Here is a 15,571-nt window from a genome sequence, read left to right as displayed (position 1 = left end):
AGAATTGTAGTCCTGGTGATAGCGCATGTTTTCCACCAATCTGCAAGGTCTAGATTGCTGGCGATCGTGACAAATGTTTTCCAAGCTGCATAAAAAAGATCCCCTTCTCCTTCTTCCAGGTGTGTGGACATTCTGGAACTCTCCGAATCACATGATCTCCTCAAATTCCATAACCACACCCTCCTCCTTTACTCTGCCCTCTCAGCTCATGGAAACACACACGTAAGCCACGCCCTCTGCAGCCACGTGGACCAGTCACAGCTCTTATTTGCCTTGCAGTGCTCCAGAATGCCAGGCCACCTGCGAACCAGCTATTACAACCTCCTCATCAACATCCACCTAGACGCCCACGCCAGTGCCAGGCAGACCATGAATCATGAATACATTGTGCCAATGACAAACACACAATCCATAACCCTCTACAAAAGCAATGAAAAGGTGGAGAGGTTTCCAGGGAGTGACCGCAGCACTTCGTTATGGCCCAAAATGCACTTCACATCACCTTGCTTCATCAGGTCTAATAATAAAATTGATCTGGTGGATGGAGACGAAGGCAGGGTTTTGTGGAGTAGTTTGCGCCAGGACAGTCCAGAGATCCCATTGGATGTTTTGAAGGCTGTTGTGATTGCAATGCTAAAGGAAGCAGTGATGGTGGTGGGACAGGGTGTGAGGGATCCCACAGGGGGAAGTGTTGAGCTCCTGCTGGTTCCTCTGCTGAACTTGATTCACACTCTCCTTCTAATGGGTGTGTATCAGGGGGCCGATCTGGAGGCTGTGTTTAGTCTCATCCTGCCGAGCGAGTACATGAGAGCAACACAGAGAACAGAAGAGACAGATGAGCTTGGAGAAAGAGATGGAGGTGCAGAGGAAAAAGAGAAAGGAGATTGGAAATATGATGTGCTTCTTCAGATGAAGCTGCCAGAAGCTGTCAAGTTACAGGTCAGCATAGATCATTCAATGAGAGAGAACATCACCAAATCAAAGTTTAGGTTGAGATGACCAAGGAAAAGTGTCGCAATTTACCTGAATTTACATAGTTGTCAGATGCTTAGAAGATATTTAAAAAAAGTCTCTTATGCTCACACTTCTGTTTTCTTGATATTCATAAGATTTCAAAGAAAATAATCTTACAATTCTTACAAATCTTTAAAAATAATCAATTTCTCTGTATTTTTATTTAATATGGGTTTGAGTAACATATAAGTTATTTACATTTCTTTTAAATATAAAATATAAATGCTGTCATTTAAACCATTTGCATAAAATAACAAAAAAAAATCAGATTCAGATTGTGTTTTTATTTAACACATTATCAATATTTTATTCTTAAAAGAGTTTAGAAGCCGCATTTTTATTTACAGCAAATTGGTGGGTAAAGTATTTGCTATTCTGAACATAGTTTTTCAAAAGAGAAAAAAAGATGCTCTAAATAACAATATTTTATTAGACATTTTGAAGAAATGTTACCAGACCTTTATACATTGAAACAAACAACATTTTACTTAAACTTATACCTAATAAACAGAGTAAACTAGAGAAACTGAGACTTTTCAAATGGTCTCTTAATTTTTCCATAGCTACAAAGAGAACTAATATAATATGTTTATAGTATAAAATGTACTATATTCCTGTCATGGCCAATTTGTTATTCCTACCCCTAATAGTGTTATTCCTTTATTAAGCAATCTATAATGGTGAATTATTGCTTGAATATTATTCATTATTAATATTGCTTAATTGTTATTACTTTTTAAATATGTTTCTAATAATTTCTGTCTGGGTTCAAATCTATTCAAAAGCATTTGAAACTGAAATCCCTGAAAAAATGTATAGTGCTCAGCATAATTGAGGTCAGTCTATTTTGAAAATGAATATTTTTATTAATTTCTCAGTAAATATAGGCAATTTATTTTGGTTTATTTATACAAAACAGATATATTTATTAAAACAATATTTTAGTCACCAAACATATTTAGAAATTGAAAGATAATACAATTAAATTCAAGCAAAATATTGCAAATCAAATAAAACCTACAAAATTTCTACAAAATTTTTCTCTTTTTTTCTTCTCTGATTTTTCTTTATTTATAAATTTGTATTTAATATTTTTCTATAACATAACATAGCTTCCTATTAAACTATTAATTTAACATTTTGGAAGTATGAAGTTGTGGAATGTGAACTGGTGCTTGATTAGAATTCTTTTTTTTTTTTTTTTTTTTTTTTTTTTTTTTAAATAAGGATTATTATTTAACTCAGATTTTTCCCTAAACCTGTCTGGGGTAAGTTTTGGGTATTGGAGTTTGAATTATTGTAAAATCTTGAAAAAAAAAAACCCTCAAAGACATGATATACAAAAAAAACCTATTAATTTAAAAGATAGATTTGTCAGGGGTGTATTCATATATGCTGAGCACTGTAGGTGTTTTTTTTTGCTGTAATTTTTTATCAATTGAATGAATTCTTGCTGAATGAATTAAATTGACATATGAACGAGTGCCCTTATCTGACGCCATTCTGTCTCTTTTTATGTCTATCTTTCTCTCTTTGTCGTCATCAGGTTTGCCAACTTTTGAAGTACTTGTGTGACTGCCAAGTTCGTCACAGAGTCGAAGCGGTGATATCATTCTCCGGTGACTTTGTAGGTCATCTTCAAGAGGACCAGCGCTTCCGCTACAATGAAGTTGTGGATGCGCTCAACATGTCCGCTGCTCTCACTGCTCGCAAAACCAAAGAGTTTCGTTCCCCACCTCAAGAACAGGTCAGAGGCTGACTGGATTGAACTGTAGACTTCTGTCATCAACTGTTTTCATGATTTTACAGACCTGTATGAGCACAAAAGAAAAGATTTAGAGATGTGCATCAGCTGTAAGTCAGTTTGGTTCAAATATTGTTGTTACTCCACCATTTTTCTAAATTTTTTATCTTGGGCTCTACACGAGAAAATCAGATTTAAGTGATTTTTGGATGATTTTGTAATCATGATCACTTATAAACGATCATAAACCAGTATCATGCAGATTATCATCTACATTATTATCATTGTTGATTTACTTAAATGTTTATAGTTGAACTACTGTTCATGCTTATCTGTTTATTGAGATCTTCATTGGTAGGTATTATTTCTGGGGTCCTTTTAAAAAAGCTAAATTTACATTAGATCATAACAATTGAATGCCAATACAAAAACCAAATAAAAAGACAAATTTAGATTTGAACAAAGTGCAAGCTGACATTTAATGTGTCACTCATTTTGCATAAAACAAACAAAAACTAGTCTTGAGAGTCCAAGAGCATTGAGTGTGAATGTTGAATAACTTTATATTTCAAATTCTGAAAGTCAAAAGTATCCCTGCATGGGTTTTTCTACATTTTTTATACTTGTAAGATATAAAAAAATATAAGATAAAAATATCACACATGCAAGATCATTATTTTTTCAGAATATCACCATGTAAGCACTAACACAAATGTGATATTATCAGGGCTTAATTTGTGGCGGAACACATCGGATCCGGATCTGGCACCTCTGAAATCTGATCCTACAACTCTTTTTATTGATCCGCCTCCTCAACCGCCCTCCTCCCCCATCGGCTGTTCACTTTTTTCCGCGACTCCCCAACCCTCTTCACTTTCGTCCGCAACAACCCCCTGCTCTTCACTTTCGTCCGCGACAACGCCCTGCTCTTTACTTTCGTCCTTTATCCACAACACTTCTCCATCCATGCGTAACATGCTGGATCCATTACCCCGATTTGTTGCGGGACCTCGCAATTCACAAATTAAGCACTGGATATTATATTCATAAAGCAGTTCGACAAGAAGTTTGTTTTACCATCAAAACTACTTTCTAAAAATAACCTCTGCTGCTTTTTTGAACTACTTATTTAAAATGAGTTGAAATTACACAATTCTTAAGTGTTTTTTTTGTAGGACAACTTAACGCCCCATTCACATGGGCCGTCGGTGTCAACGCTTCCCATTTACTATGAATAGGTGATGATAGACTGAATTGTGTATCCGTCGCTTGCTGTAGAAGTTGGGAACTTTTCAAGCGCCAACGAAAGCGTCAGTTATCTGATAGCTTTATGCAAATAGCAAAGCTCAGGCAATAGCCGATAGCGGACTAACTTCATTGGTGAAGCGTTCACGATGAAGCCCCGTGTGAATCAGGTGTAGTTGTTTTATGTTCAATCTACTTGTATTTGTAAAAACAATTAAGTTAATTGATTTGTTTTGGGACAACTTACTTGTGTGGAGCTCTGCATTTTTTAAAGTGTGGGTCCAAACAAAGCCAGAATAGCTGTTTCATCTTCAAATGAATCTATTTTTCAACTAATCAAAAAACACAGTAAATAGTCATTTCACTGTCCCTAATAATCCTTCTTTTTTGTTCAGATAAACATGATGCTGAGCTTTCGCGAGGACTGTCTGGAATGTCCTTGCCCAGAGGACATCCAAGATCTGATGTGGGAATTCCATCAGGATCTAATGAGCCACTGTGGTAGGCAGACAATTAGGACAATCGGTGGCATAATTGTCCAGCATCTCGACCTCTCATGCGTGAAGCATTTATTCCCGTGTCTTTGTTTAATCAGGAATTGAGATAGAGAGTGGTTCAGAGAATGAGAATGAGGATGACCTGTCAATCAGGAATCATCTCCACGGCCTAGTGGATAAAATAATGCATTTAAAGAGGAGAATGTCAGGCCTGCCTGAGGAGATAGCGAGCAAACCTGGTAGGAAAGCCTCTTTTTGGCTTTCATAAATGATCTTTTTCATTATACTGGGATCACGTTGTTATGTTATGAACCTGTATTCATAAAACTGTACAGGTTATTTCAATTACACGCCAGATGAGCGAATGCAAGCTGAACCAGACGTCTCTTTTTTTCCAGTGTCTCTGCAGCAGCTGATATCAGAAACCATGCTGCACTGGGCTCAGGAGGAGACGATTGAAGACCCAGATTTGGTGCGCGCTGTTTTCAGTCTGCTGCATCAACAGTATGCCGGTCTGCATGGCCAGATGTCTGCGCCGCTACAGAAGGCTTACTGTATCAGCCAGACATCTGTGGAAGACACTCTTCACCTTCAGTGGGCTCTAGCATGCATCCGTTCATTGCTCAAGGCCAGGATGGGCAAAGAAGAAGAGGAATGCATGATCAGAGGACTGGGGTGAGAGCGGATGACTGTGTTTGGAGTGGAATGCTGTACTGTACTTGTTGCATAGTGTACAGCAGGGGCTCTCAAAGTCTCAATTCAAAGGTCCAAATATGAGTTTTCCTCAGTTTCATAGGTCTAATAAAACTTGTTTTTAATATGCACATTTAATAAAAAGACATGAGTGGCTTTTGCTTTTTTAAATGCATAAATAACAAGTGCAAAAGTGGCAAAATGACACTGTCAGCATTTTTTAAATGAAAAAAACAACCAGAGGCAGTCTAAATACGAAGCAGTGCAAGGTGAGAAATGTATTCCAACAGCTGCCTAAATGTTTGTTTCATTGTTTTGTAGACATTTCCACACTTCAAAACTCTAACTGTCTCATTAAAAATCAAACAGAACAGTTTTGTGCTAGATTGAAGAAACTTCTCTGACCCATCATCTTTGAAAGCTGTTTTCTTTGTCAGCTTTTTCTTTTTGGAACTGACATCCTCATTCATTCAAATGCTTTCTGCCGTGAATAGTGTCGCCTGATTACTGACCGCTGAATAAGACATACAATACTAACAAGATTACAGGTTTGACACGCTTATTAAAACAATGCCTTAATTTGAATCCCTTACACACAAATAATGCACATAAAATATAAAACAGAGCAGGGTTCAGATTTAATTATCTCTAGATCTGGATTTTTGACAAGCACCAGTGTGTAGTAAATGTATATGTTTAATTTTATGTTTTATTTAGTTCAGGCAGTACTACACTTTTTATTTGAGATATGATCAAATGTCGTGAGTAGAATGATTTTGTATTTATATTTAAATTGTATGTAAAATATCACATGATAAAATTACAAATGTTATTTATAACTTAGTGGAAATGAAATTTTAGCTTATAAATGTTTAAGTTTAAACGGTCATATAACCCCACATAGTCATATTTACACTTCTTGAACACCCAAAGCATTATAAAAAATAAAATGCAATATATATGACATATTTAGACATTAATTAAAGTTTGGGGTCAGTAAAAAAAAAGTCAGTTAAAAAAAAAGAAATTAATTATTAAGCAAGAATTCATAAAAAAATGGATGTTTTAAAAAATTCTGTTCATCAAAAAAAAAAAATAATAATAATTTAAATTGTACACAAAAAAAGTAATTGTAAATAAAATTGGTCCTGTATATTTTTTTGCACCAAATTATAAAATTAGATTTTTTTAAAAATCACGTGATACTAAAATATATAGGCTTTACCCAATATTGTATCCTTGGTAAATGTAAGAGCTTCTTTTAAAACCAACTTATGATGATAATTCATTGTAAAGTTATTTTACAATGAATTATTACAATGAACTTCATTACCATTAAAAGTCTAGAATTACTTCATCACAATTGATGAAATCAAGCCACAAAACGATACACTACAATTTTGGACACATTGCTTAAAGAGGTGACACTTCAGTGATTCAATGTTTTTGATGGACTGTCGTGCTCAAACCAGTCTTATCCTCTATTTGACACCTGTGTTTTCTCTTATGTAGTGACATCATGAACAATAAAGTTTTCTATCAGCATCCTAATTTAATGAGAGCTCTGGGGATGCACGAGACTGTCATGGAGGTGATGGTGAACGTCCTTGATGCTAGAGAATCCAAGGTAATCATAATTAGATCAAATACTTGTGCTTCATTATAATTCATTACTGAAGTCAAAAGTCAATTGAGTAATTGACCCTCATAAATTAGACTGAAATCATTAAATCATGTGTGTTTTTTCACTCTCTTGCTCCTCTGCTATCAAGGAAATCATATTCCCTAAGATGGTTGCGCACTGCTGTCGTTTCTTGTGTTATTTCTGTCGAATCAGTCGCCAGAACCAGAAGGCCATGTTTGATCATCTCAGCTACCTGCTGGACAATGGCAATGTTGGACTTGGTATGTGATTTAATTCCAAAGGGTTATATGCACCGAGACTTTTCATTTTCTGTCAGCCAGACCAAGCACTTTTGGTGAACTGTTGTGCCATTACAAAATGACCTATTGATTTCTTTAAAAATCAGCAATCTTCACTGCCTGATACAATATAAAGTGGGTCTCAGAGTGGACAAGAAGCACTGCATTAAATTCAATTTTTCTATCTTTAAAATATGCAAATGTATTTTTACCCCAGTATTATATAGGAGTTTCTGCGCTCGCCTGCTTCTACTGATGTCTTCATCTGGTTTTACGCTTGAACAACTAAATGAATGCTTAAGTCTGTTTAACTGATTGTATTTCAATTACAATAGAACATCAGTGCTGTACAAGACACCTTATGAAATTGAAAATAGTCACATAAACCTTTCATTGGAAGTTTATCATTGTCTGAAAACACTAGCTGTGCATAGAGCGCATTAACATGGAGTCTGAACATTTTTAAGGAAGTAGACAAAAGTAAATGTGATCTTTCTTGTCAGCATCTCCCTCCATGCGAGGATCAACTCCTCTGGATGTGGCGGCTGCTTCAGTCATGGACAACAACGAGCTGGCGCTTTCTCTTACAGAGGCGGACCTGGAGAAAGTAAGTTTCACTCATCTCCTTTCCACATTCCTTCTGATTTTTGCAATAATGAACTGGACTGGTCTTTCTCAATGTGTTTGTACAGGTCGTGCAGTATTTGGGAGGCTGTGGTTTGCGTAGTTGTGCTCTGCTGGTTTCTAAAGGGTATCCAGATATTGGCTGGAATCCTGTAGAGGGAGAACGCTACCTGGACTTCCTGCGATTTGCAGTATTTTGCAATGGTAATGTTTGGTTTTAGGGTGTGTTTGCTTGATAATGATGTAATAAAAATTAAAAGATTTTCTGTCTGATTTAAAAACTTTGCCTGACCATAAATCTTTTCTGTTAAAAAAAATGTCTAAAGTTCTGTATTTTGCATGCCAGGCCAGTTGTTGATAATTTATTTTTGCACATACTGTATGGCAGTGTTTCTTAACCATGTTCACGGAGAACCATCAGCTTTGCACCTTTTCCATGTCTCCTTAACCAAACACACCTGATTCAGATCATCAGCAGAGACTAGAAGACCTGTTATAGGTGTAACAGACAAAAGAGATCTCCAAAACATGCAGTGTTGGTGGTCCTTCAGGAATGTGGTTAAGAAACACTGCTCTAGGGTGATCATACATCCTCTTTTCCCAGACTTGTCCTATTTGGAACTAACAAAATGCATCTGACCGGTTTTCTACATTTTCTAAAACCTACTACCTCTTGGCCACACCTTGTTGCACGCCCAATTAATCGGTCCTGTACCTATGTAAAAAATAAAAGTTCAGTAACAGTTTTATTGTTGTGAACTCTCCAGCACCACCCTCACCCCCCCCCCCCCCCTTTTTTTGAAAACTACAATATGGTCACTCTAACATACAAGTATTTGTGCAATTCAATAAAATGAGCTCAATGCATAAAAAGCTTTATCTTTTCCCTTTAACTTATTCTTTAATGACCATATAAAATAATGCCCTACTAATATTTTATTTGCTTAATTTATCCTTTTCTCTTTAATTTTTATTTGTATATATTTATTATTATTATTATAATTATTATTCATTCATTTATTCATTCATTCATTCATTCATTTATTCATTCGTTTTCGGCTTAGTCCCTTTATTAATCAGGGTTCACCACAGCGGAATGAACTGCCAACTTATTCAGCATATGTTTTACTCAGCGGATGCTATTTCAGCCGCAACCCAACACTGTGAAACACCCATATACTCTTACATCCACACACACATACTACATCCAATTTAGCGTATTCAATTCACCTATAGCGCATGTCTTTAGACTTGTGGGGGAAACCGGAGCACCCGTAGGAAACCCACGCCAACACGGGGAGAACATGCAAACTCCACACAGAAATGCCAACTGCCAAGCTGGGCTTTAGCTGGGGCTCGAACCAGTGACCTTCTTGTTGTGAGGCGATCGTGATTTTTTTATTGTTTCTCTTTTTATTTATTTATTTATTTATTTATTTATTATTATTATTATTATTATTATTATTATTATTATTATTATTATTATTATGTCTCTCCAAGAATCTTTTTCAGCATTCAATTTCAGTTTGAAGTAACTGACAGCTAGAAAAGTATTGTAAGTTCTATTCTGGAAAAGGCCTGTGAGGTTTGTGAATGTGTGTACTTAAAAATAATCTATAAAATATAATAAAACCAAAATTATTCTTATATAAACATATCCTTAAACTGGAACACTGAACCACTAAAGCCTAATTAAGCACTTCTGGTTGGTTCCCATTGGTTGTTCTTCTCCTACAGGTGAGAGCGTTGAGGAAAACGCTTACGTGGTGGTTAGGCTTCTGATTCGCCGACCCGAGTGCTTTGGCCCTGCCCTTCGAGGGGAGGGGGCAAATGGTCTCCTAGCAACCATGGAGGAAGCCATCAGGATATCCAACCAGCAAGATGGAACCACTGCACACAGTTCCAGCAGGACACTGTGAGTTATGTGCGTCAATTTAATCTTGTCAGAGCTTGTTCTCACTCAATGCTTATGCCTTATTCTGCACCCACCTGCACTCTTAGTGACACACTCGATGAAGATGATCATGACGTCATCCACATGGGACATGCCATAATGACCTTCTACTCTGCTCTGATTGATCTGTTGGGTCGCTGCGCCCCTGAGACGCATGTAAGTGTTTCGGGGACCCGCTGGGAAAGCTAGATAAGAGCCATGTAATGTGTTTGAAGGATTGAGTTGGAAAGGGCTTATTGGTTTTATCTACTTTTCAAGGTGCAGTCAGTTTTCATTAAAGGTTTTAAAGGCTCTTCAAGGTTTGCTAATGGGCATCTCTATTGTGTGTGTGTGTGTGTTTGTATGTGGTTTGCAGCTCATAGAAGCAGGGAAAGGTGAGGCCATTCGAATCAGGGCCATCTTGAGGTCTCTTGTTCCCAGAGAGGATCTGGAAGGAATCATCAATATTCCATTCAGTTTACCTGTTGTGAACTCAGGTATTTTGTGTGTGTGTGTGTGTGTGTGTGTGTATTATGAGAGAGAGCTGCCACTTTAATTTAAGTAAATATACATTTACTCAGACTCTTAAATTATCTTTCCAAATCTATTTATTTTATTGAAGAGCCATGAAACCCCTCTCTTTCAGTTCAAGTCTACCTCAAAAGTTTTGCAAAAAATGCTTCGTGATGGGTGTGAAGTGCCGTGAGCAGAGGAAGAAGTGGGCTTGGCCGACAGAGCAGGGGAAACAGAAGAGCTTTTTTTTGGCTCACCAGCTCAAGATAAAAAAAAATCTGATACAAAATGTGAGGAGATGCATGATTTTAGAGTTTACAAAGTTAAAATGCAAAGAAATAAACAGTAAGTAATTTAATGCTGTTTTGTATAATATAGGCTGTTTGTAATTTCATAATGACCACAATTTGTTATATCATTATAAAGATAATCATGTTTATTGAGGAGGATTTCTCTCCTCCTAAATTCTGGATCTGAATGCAGACAACATGGATAGCAGTACAGCAGGTCTCTTTCCTTGTCTATCCTTGCCGATAATCTGGAGGATTTTAAATATGTGCAAACACGGCAGCACAGATAGGCGATGTGTCTGAATGGTAACAAACTCAACCGATAAAAGAAAAAGTACGCCATTCTCCAATTATCGTACAGCATGGTGACAGCATCATGAAAGCCAAGCAAAAAACTTTGTGAATCATGGAAACAAACGCAAAGACCCTTCATGAACCACTAAATACTGCATGTTGTGTTCTGTCTTAACTTGGCAGGTCTGTCCATATTAGTCTGTCATCAGAAAGCATGTGCAGTCATGAATAATTAAGAAGCAGGGTCTTCTCATGGGATAAGAAAACTAAGCTATGAATAATAATGAGAAACCGACGCACCATCACTCTACCAGCAGATGCGCTCTACATCACCGATTTTTAATCCCATCCCAATAATTATTTTAAACCCGGAAGATGAAATTAGCAGACAAAAGCTTCAAATGATCCATTTCCCCCCACAATTAAAGCTAACAGGTGCTAACATTGTCTTAAATGATGCTCAGCACATACAAATCTGTTAAAATCTAAAAAAAAAAAAAAAAGTACTACAGGGTGTCTTGAACCTTTAAAAACCGTGATCAAGTTAAAGGGATTGTTCACCCAAAATGAAAATTACCTCATCATTTACTCTTCCTTTGAGTTTCTTTCTAATGTTAAACACAATGGTTGCCTGATCCATTTGACTTCCATAGTATTTTTTTTCTACTATTAGGATGTAAATGGGTTCCAGTAACCATCATTCTTCAAAAAGTCCCTTTATTTATCAGGGGTCGCCACAGCGGAATGAACTGCCAACTTATTCAGCATATGTTTTACACAGCGAATGCCCTTCCAGCTGCAATCCAGCACTGGGAAACACCCAGACACTTTCATATTCACACAAATACACTGTGGCCAATTTAGTCTAATCAATTCACTTGTAGTGCATGTCTTTGGACTGTGGGAGAAACTGGAGCAACTGGAGGAAACCCATGCCAACACAGGGAGAACATGCAAACCCCACACAGAAATGCCAACTTACCCAACCAGGACTCAAACTAGCAAACTTCTTGCTGTTAGGCAACAATGCTGACCACTGAGCCACTGTGTCGCCTGTGAGGAATTATAAAGGTTTAAAACCACATGAGGTACAGTGAATTATGAGGGAATTTTCAATTTAACGTGAGCCCTTTTAACGAGGAAGTCTAAGTTGGGTTTTAAATAGTTTATTTAGTTGCTGGCAGAGTTATTTAAGAAGTCTATTTGAAGTCTATTGTGATTAATTGGTGGTTGAAAATATTGTGTGCTGGTTATACTCAGATGGTCTAGTGGTCGAACCGGACATGTCTCGGATGTTTTGTCCGGATCACAAAGCAGCCATGGTGCTGTTTTTGGACCGGGTTTATGGAGTTCAGGATCAGCAGTTCGTGCTGCGTCTACTGAAGTTTGGTTTCCTGACGGATCTGAAAGCTGCTGTTAACATGGATACTGTAAGTGGAGAGATATTTCATGTAGGTAAATGTTCTGGCAAATTTAAGTAATGTTAACATGTCATTTCAAACCGATATGACCTTTATTTCATCTGAAAAAAGTCATTTTCAAAGTAAATGTTTCAGATGTCTGTGGTGCCTTTTTCTGTATAGTGTAATCTTGATCTTCAAAAATGTCATAAAGCATGACCAAAGCAGTACATTCTACTCATGTGCTGTATTACAAGTGCTTTGAAGTCAAACTATTGTTCTGTGTGAGGAACAAAGCTGAAATATAAGACCTTTGTTTACTAAAAATTCTAGAGCATGTGGGGTCTAACCCATCTAATTAAGGGTCCAAGCCCTGCAGTAGATGCCAAAATAAAGGTTAAGGGGGTTTCAAAGGGGGTTTTATTCTTAGTTCTACATATTTCAACCGCTCTGTCTGTTCAACATGTTTCAACAACTCTTTATGCAACAGAAAAGAAATCAGTAACCTCTAAAACAAGTCACACCATTGCTTTATGCGTCCAGTAGTTGTAAAAATAAGGACATTGACAGAAGACAGTATCTAGACGTGAACATTGAGTCTCATAATAATTCATGTAAAATCACCCAATAAAATTCATGAGAATAACTTTAACTGTTGTTGTGTATACACAAACTGTCGATAATATAAAAAAAAATGCTGATTTACAAAAATGTTCTCCACATAATTCAAAGTTAATTTATTTATTGATGAGACAAGCTGAATTTTCTGCAGATAATACACTAAATGTGTACTAAATTAAATTAAGCAAATTCTGCTATAGGATGTTGTTATTTGACAATACCAAAACAACCAAATACCCATAACTCAAGACCACGCCTTTTTAATATATTTGCTATAGTTGCTAGACATGCCCCTTAATGCTGAAGTCTGACACTGTGGTGAAAAATAGTTTCTAATATTGCTTATTCCACTTTGATGTGCTTTCTGATAATCCGCCTCGTTTCAGGATGTGACTGATAAACGCCAGATCAGTGGTAAATAAGACTTTAATAATTAATGAACTTTTTTCATCGTGCGATTTGGATTTTTTTATTTATCTCCTAGCTTTGGCTTACCACTGGAGATCAAAGCTCTCTCTCTGAACTGCTACCCCTGAATTGTTTGTTTTTAAACTCTCCTTGTAAATCTGGTCGTGGTGGAGGCCTAATCTCTATTTTTTAAAGACATTTTTCCTTGCCGCTTAGTTGTGACAAATGACTATCGGTCTTTTGAGCTGCAGTTGTTTACGTTGGAGATGAACCTCACGCTTTTGGTTGCTTTGATGTACCGCCCTCCAAAGCACAACACAAACTTTTTAAATGAGTTTGCTGATTTTTTAAGGAGGACTTCTCACTGAAACATGACAGAATGTTGATTCTTGGTGATTTTAATGTCCATGTATGCTGTACATATAGGTGATTGACATAGGTTATGTCACAATCCTCCAAATATCATCATATCTGCTGCTTAAGAAACTTTTATCATTACAATTATTGATTACCAAAGTTTTTTTTTGTCCTTTAACATCTTAATGTGTTTTCTGTTTGCAGACAGGGTTAGGTGGAACAGACATGGCACTGGCCATCAATCGATACCTATGTGTGGCCGTTCTGCCGCTGCTGAGTAAATACTCGTCTCTGCTTTGTGACTCCTCATCTTCACGGAGCGGGCCGGTGGACGAGCTGCTGCAGGGTGTCTATAGCCTCTCTAAAGCCAGCGGACTCACCAAGGCCCAGAGAGAAGCCATACAGGACTGTCTGCTGGCAGTGTGCGGGTCAGCATATTTGACCTTGCTTTTTTGTGTTGATCATATGATACCATAAAAGCCATTTAAGGCTATGTCCACACATATAAGTGTATTTTTTTTATCAAGAGTTTTCCCTGCTTTAATTTTTAATGAAATCATTGATGCATGTTAAAGGGAACAGGCGGAGATAATGAAACTTTTAAGTTGGTTCCACAACAAACAGGGAATTAAGTATTTACATGTACATAGTCATTTAGCATTATTTAGTCTTTAATGCTTTTTATCCAAAGTGACCTACAATTGACTCACAATTGGCTAAGCCACACCCAAAAACTGCCAGACATCAATTATGGCTTAGCAACTGTAGCTACGCACTGGAGGTCTGTCAAGCTTATGAGCAAGGGAAGCAAGCAAAAGGTTGTGCATATGGATTGTGCAGATCTGATACCCGGTATTCTAAAGTTTGGACAGGGTGGTAGATTTTTTTCCCTTTCCAAAACCTAAAACCCAAGGGGAGAAATGCCAGCGTAGATCAAGCTATGTGAGGGGCCGTGAAAGCAGCACAATTCAGCCATATTTCAATCTGTTTCGTTTATTCACTCATTCGTTTTCTTTTAAGCTTAGTCCCTTTATTAATCAGGGGTCACCACAGTGGAATTAACCGCCAATTTATCCAGCATATGTTTTACACAGCAGATGCCCTTCCATCCGCAACCCATCACTGGGAAACCCATACACACTCATTCATACTCATACATACACTATGGACAATTTAGCCTATCCAATTCACCTGTACTGCATGTCTTTGGACTGTGGGGGAACCCGGAGCACCCGGAGGAAACCCACGAAAACGCAGGGAGAACATGCAAACTACACGCAGAAATACCAGCTGATTCAGCCGAGGCTCGAACCAGCGACACTACGTCGACCCATCTGTTTCAAGCTACGAATATTTAAAATTACATATCAACAACAAAACAGAGATGTGATCACAAACTGAGCACTTGCGATCAATATACTTTACCTGCAGCTGTTTTTCAATCATTTATAACCCTCATGTCCATGTTAGAGCTACAATTCGTCAATGTTTTTGTCTGGCTTTTGGAGATTTAGTCTTTGGTGACGGCGTTATAATGGGTTAGTGTCTGCTTTTACATTTGGTGACAGATTAATATTTGCTGGTAGGGAAAATCTATTTGTTCACTTCTGCTATTTATACTTTGATTTGCATTTCAATTTATTCATTTCTTTAAATTTAACTGCAAATTAGAATAGAAACTGTATAAAAAGCACTCAAACATATTGACAGTTATAGGTACTGTACATTGCTATTGTTCAATGAGGCTAATATTTGGCACATATTCTGATTTATGTAGAAGCACTGTTCATGCGTGTTTCCTCGTCAGCCAGTAACGCTATGTTTCATTGCACGATTAGTTTATCAGGCTTTTTAGCTAAAAAAGAGAAATCACAGTTTAATTTGTTGTTATAGATTATTTTCACCTATCCTGCTATGCATGAACTAAGCTGTTGAATGGTTAGTGTACGAGGCAACGAGGCTTTAGCTTCAGTTTTGAATCAATTATTTTGTAATCGGTTGCGTATTATGTCGTG

The 15,571-nt window shown here is 37.1% G+C and overlaps 1 protein-coding gene across 2 annotated transcripts in view; it reads left to right on the top strand.

Annotated features, from left to right (window-relative positions):
* Positions 1-15,571, top strand: part of ryr2b (ryanodine receptor 2b (cardiac)) — a 119,809-nt gene that overhangs the window by 35,352 nt on the left and 68,886 nt on the right. The window contains exons 35-48 of one of the 2 annotated variants that reach the window (NM_001442678.1): positions 120-939; positions 2,561-2,761; positions 4,399-4,504; positions 4,599-4,739; positions 4,899-5,175; positions 6,706-6,820; positions 6,966-7,098; positions 7,620-7,723; positions 7,809-7,944; positions 9,478-9,655; positions 9,742-9,850; positions 10,050-10,170; positions 12,031-12,200; positions 13,761-13,984. In NM_001442678.1, the coding sequence (NP_001429607.1) occupies positions 120-939; positions 2,561-2,761; positions 4,399-4,504; positions 4,599-4,739; positions 4,899-5,175; positions 6,706-6,820; positions 6,966-7,098; positions 7,620-7,723; positions 7,809-7,944; positions 9,478-9,655; positions 9,742-9,850; positions 10,050-10,170; positions 12,031-12,200; positions 13,761-13,984 (2,835 nt within the window). Of the gene's footprint in view, positions 1-119; positions 940-2,179; positions 2,283-2,560; positions 2,762-4,398; positions 4,505-4,598; positions 4,740-4,898; positions 5,176-6,705; positions 6,821-6,965; positions 7,099-7,619; positions 7,724-7,808; positions 7,945-9,477; positions 9,656-9,741; positions 9,851-10,049; positions 10,171-12,030; positions 12,201-13,760; positions 13,985-15,571 lie in introns of those variants that run through there. The other variant, XM_087289352.1, reaches the window with a different exon arrangement.

This window comes from Danio rerio, chromosome 17, assembly GCF_052040795.2.
Source record: "Danio rerio strain M-AB ecotype USA chromosome 17, GRCz13ab, whole genome shotgun sequence".
NCBI classification, from domain to species: Eukaryota; Metazoa; Chordata; class Actinopteri; order Cypriniformes; family Danionidae; genus Danio; species Danio rerio.
Note: the sequence above shows the minus strand (reverse complement) of the source record. Positions and strands in the feature narration are given on the sequence as shown.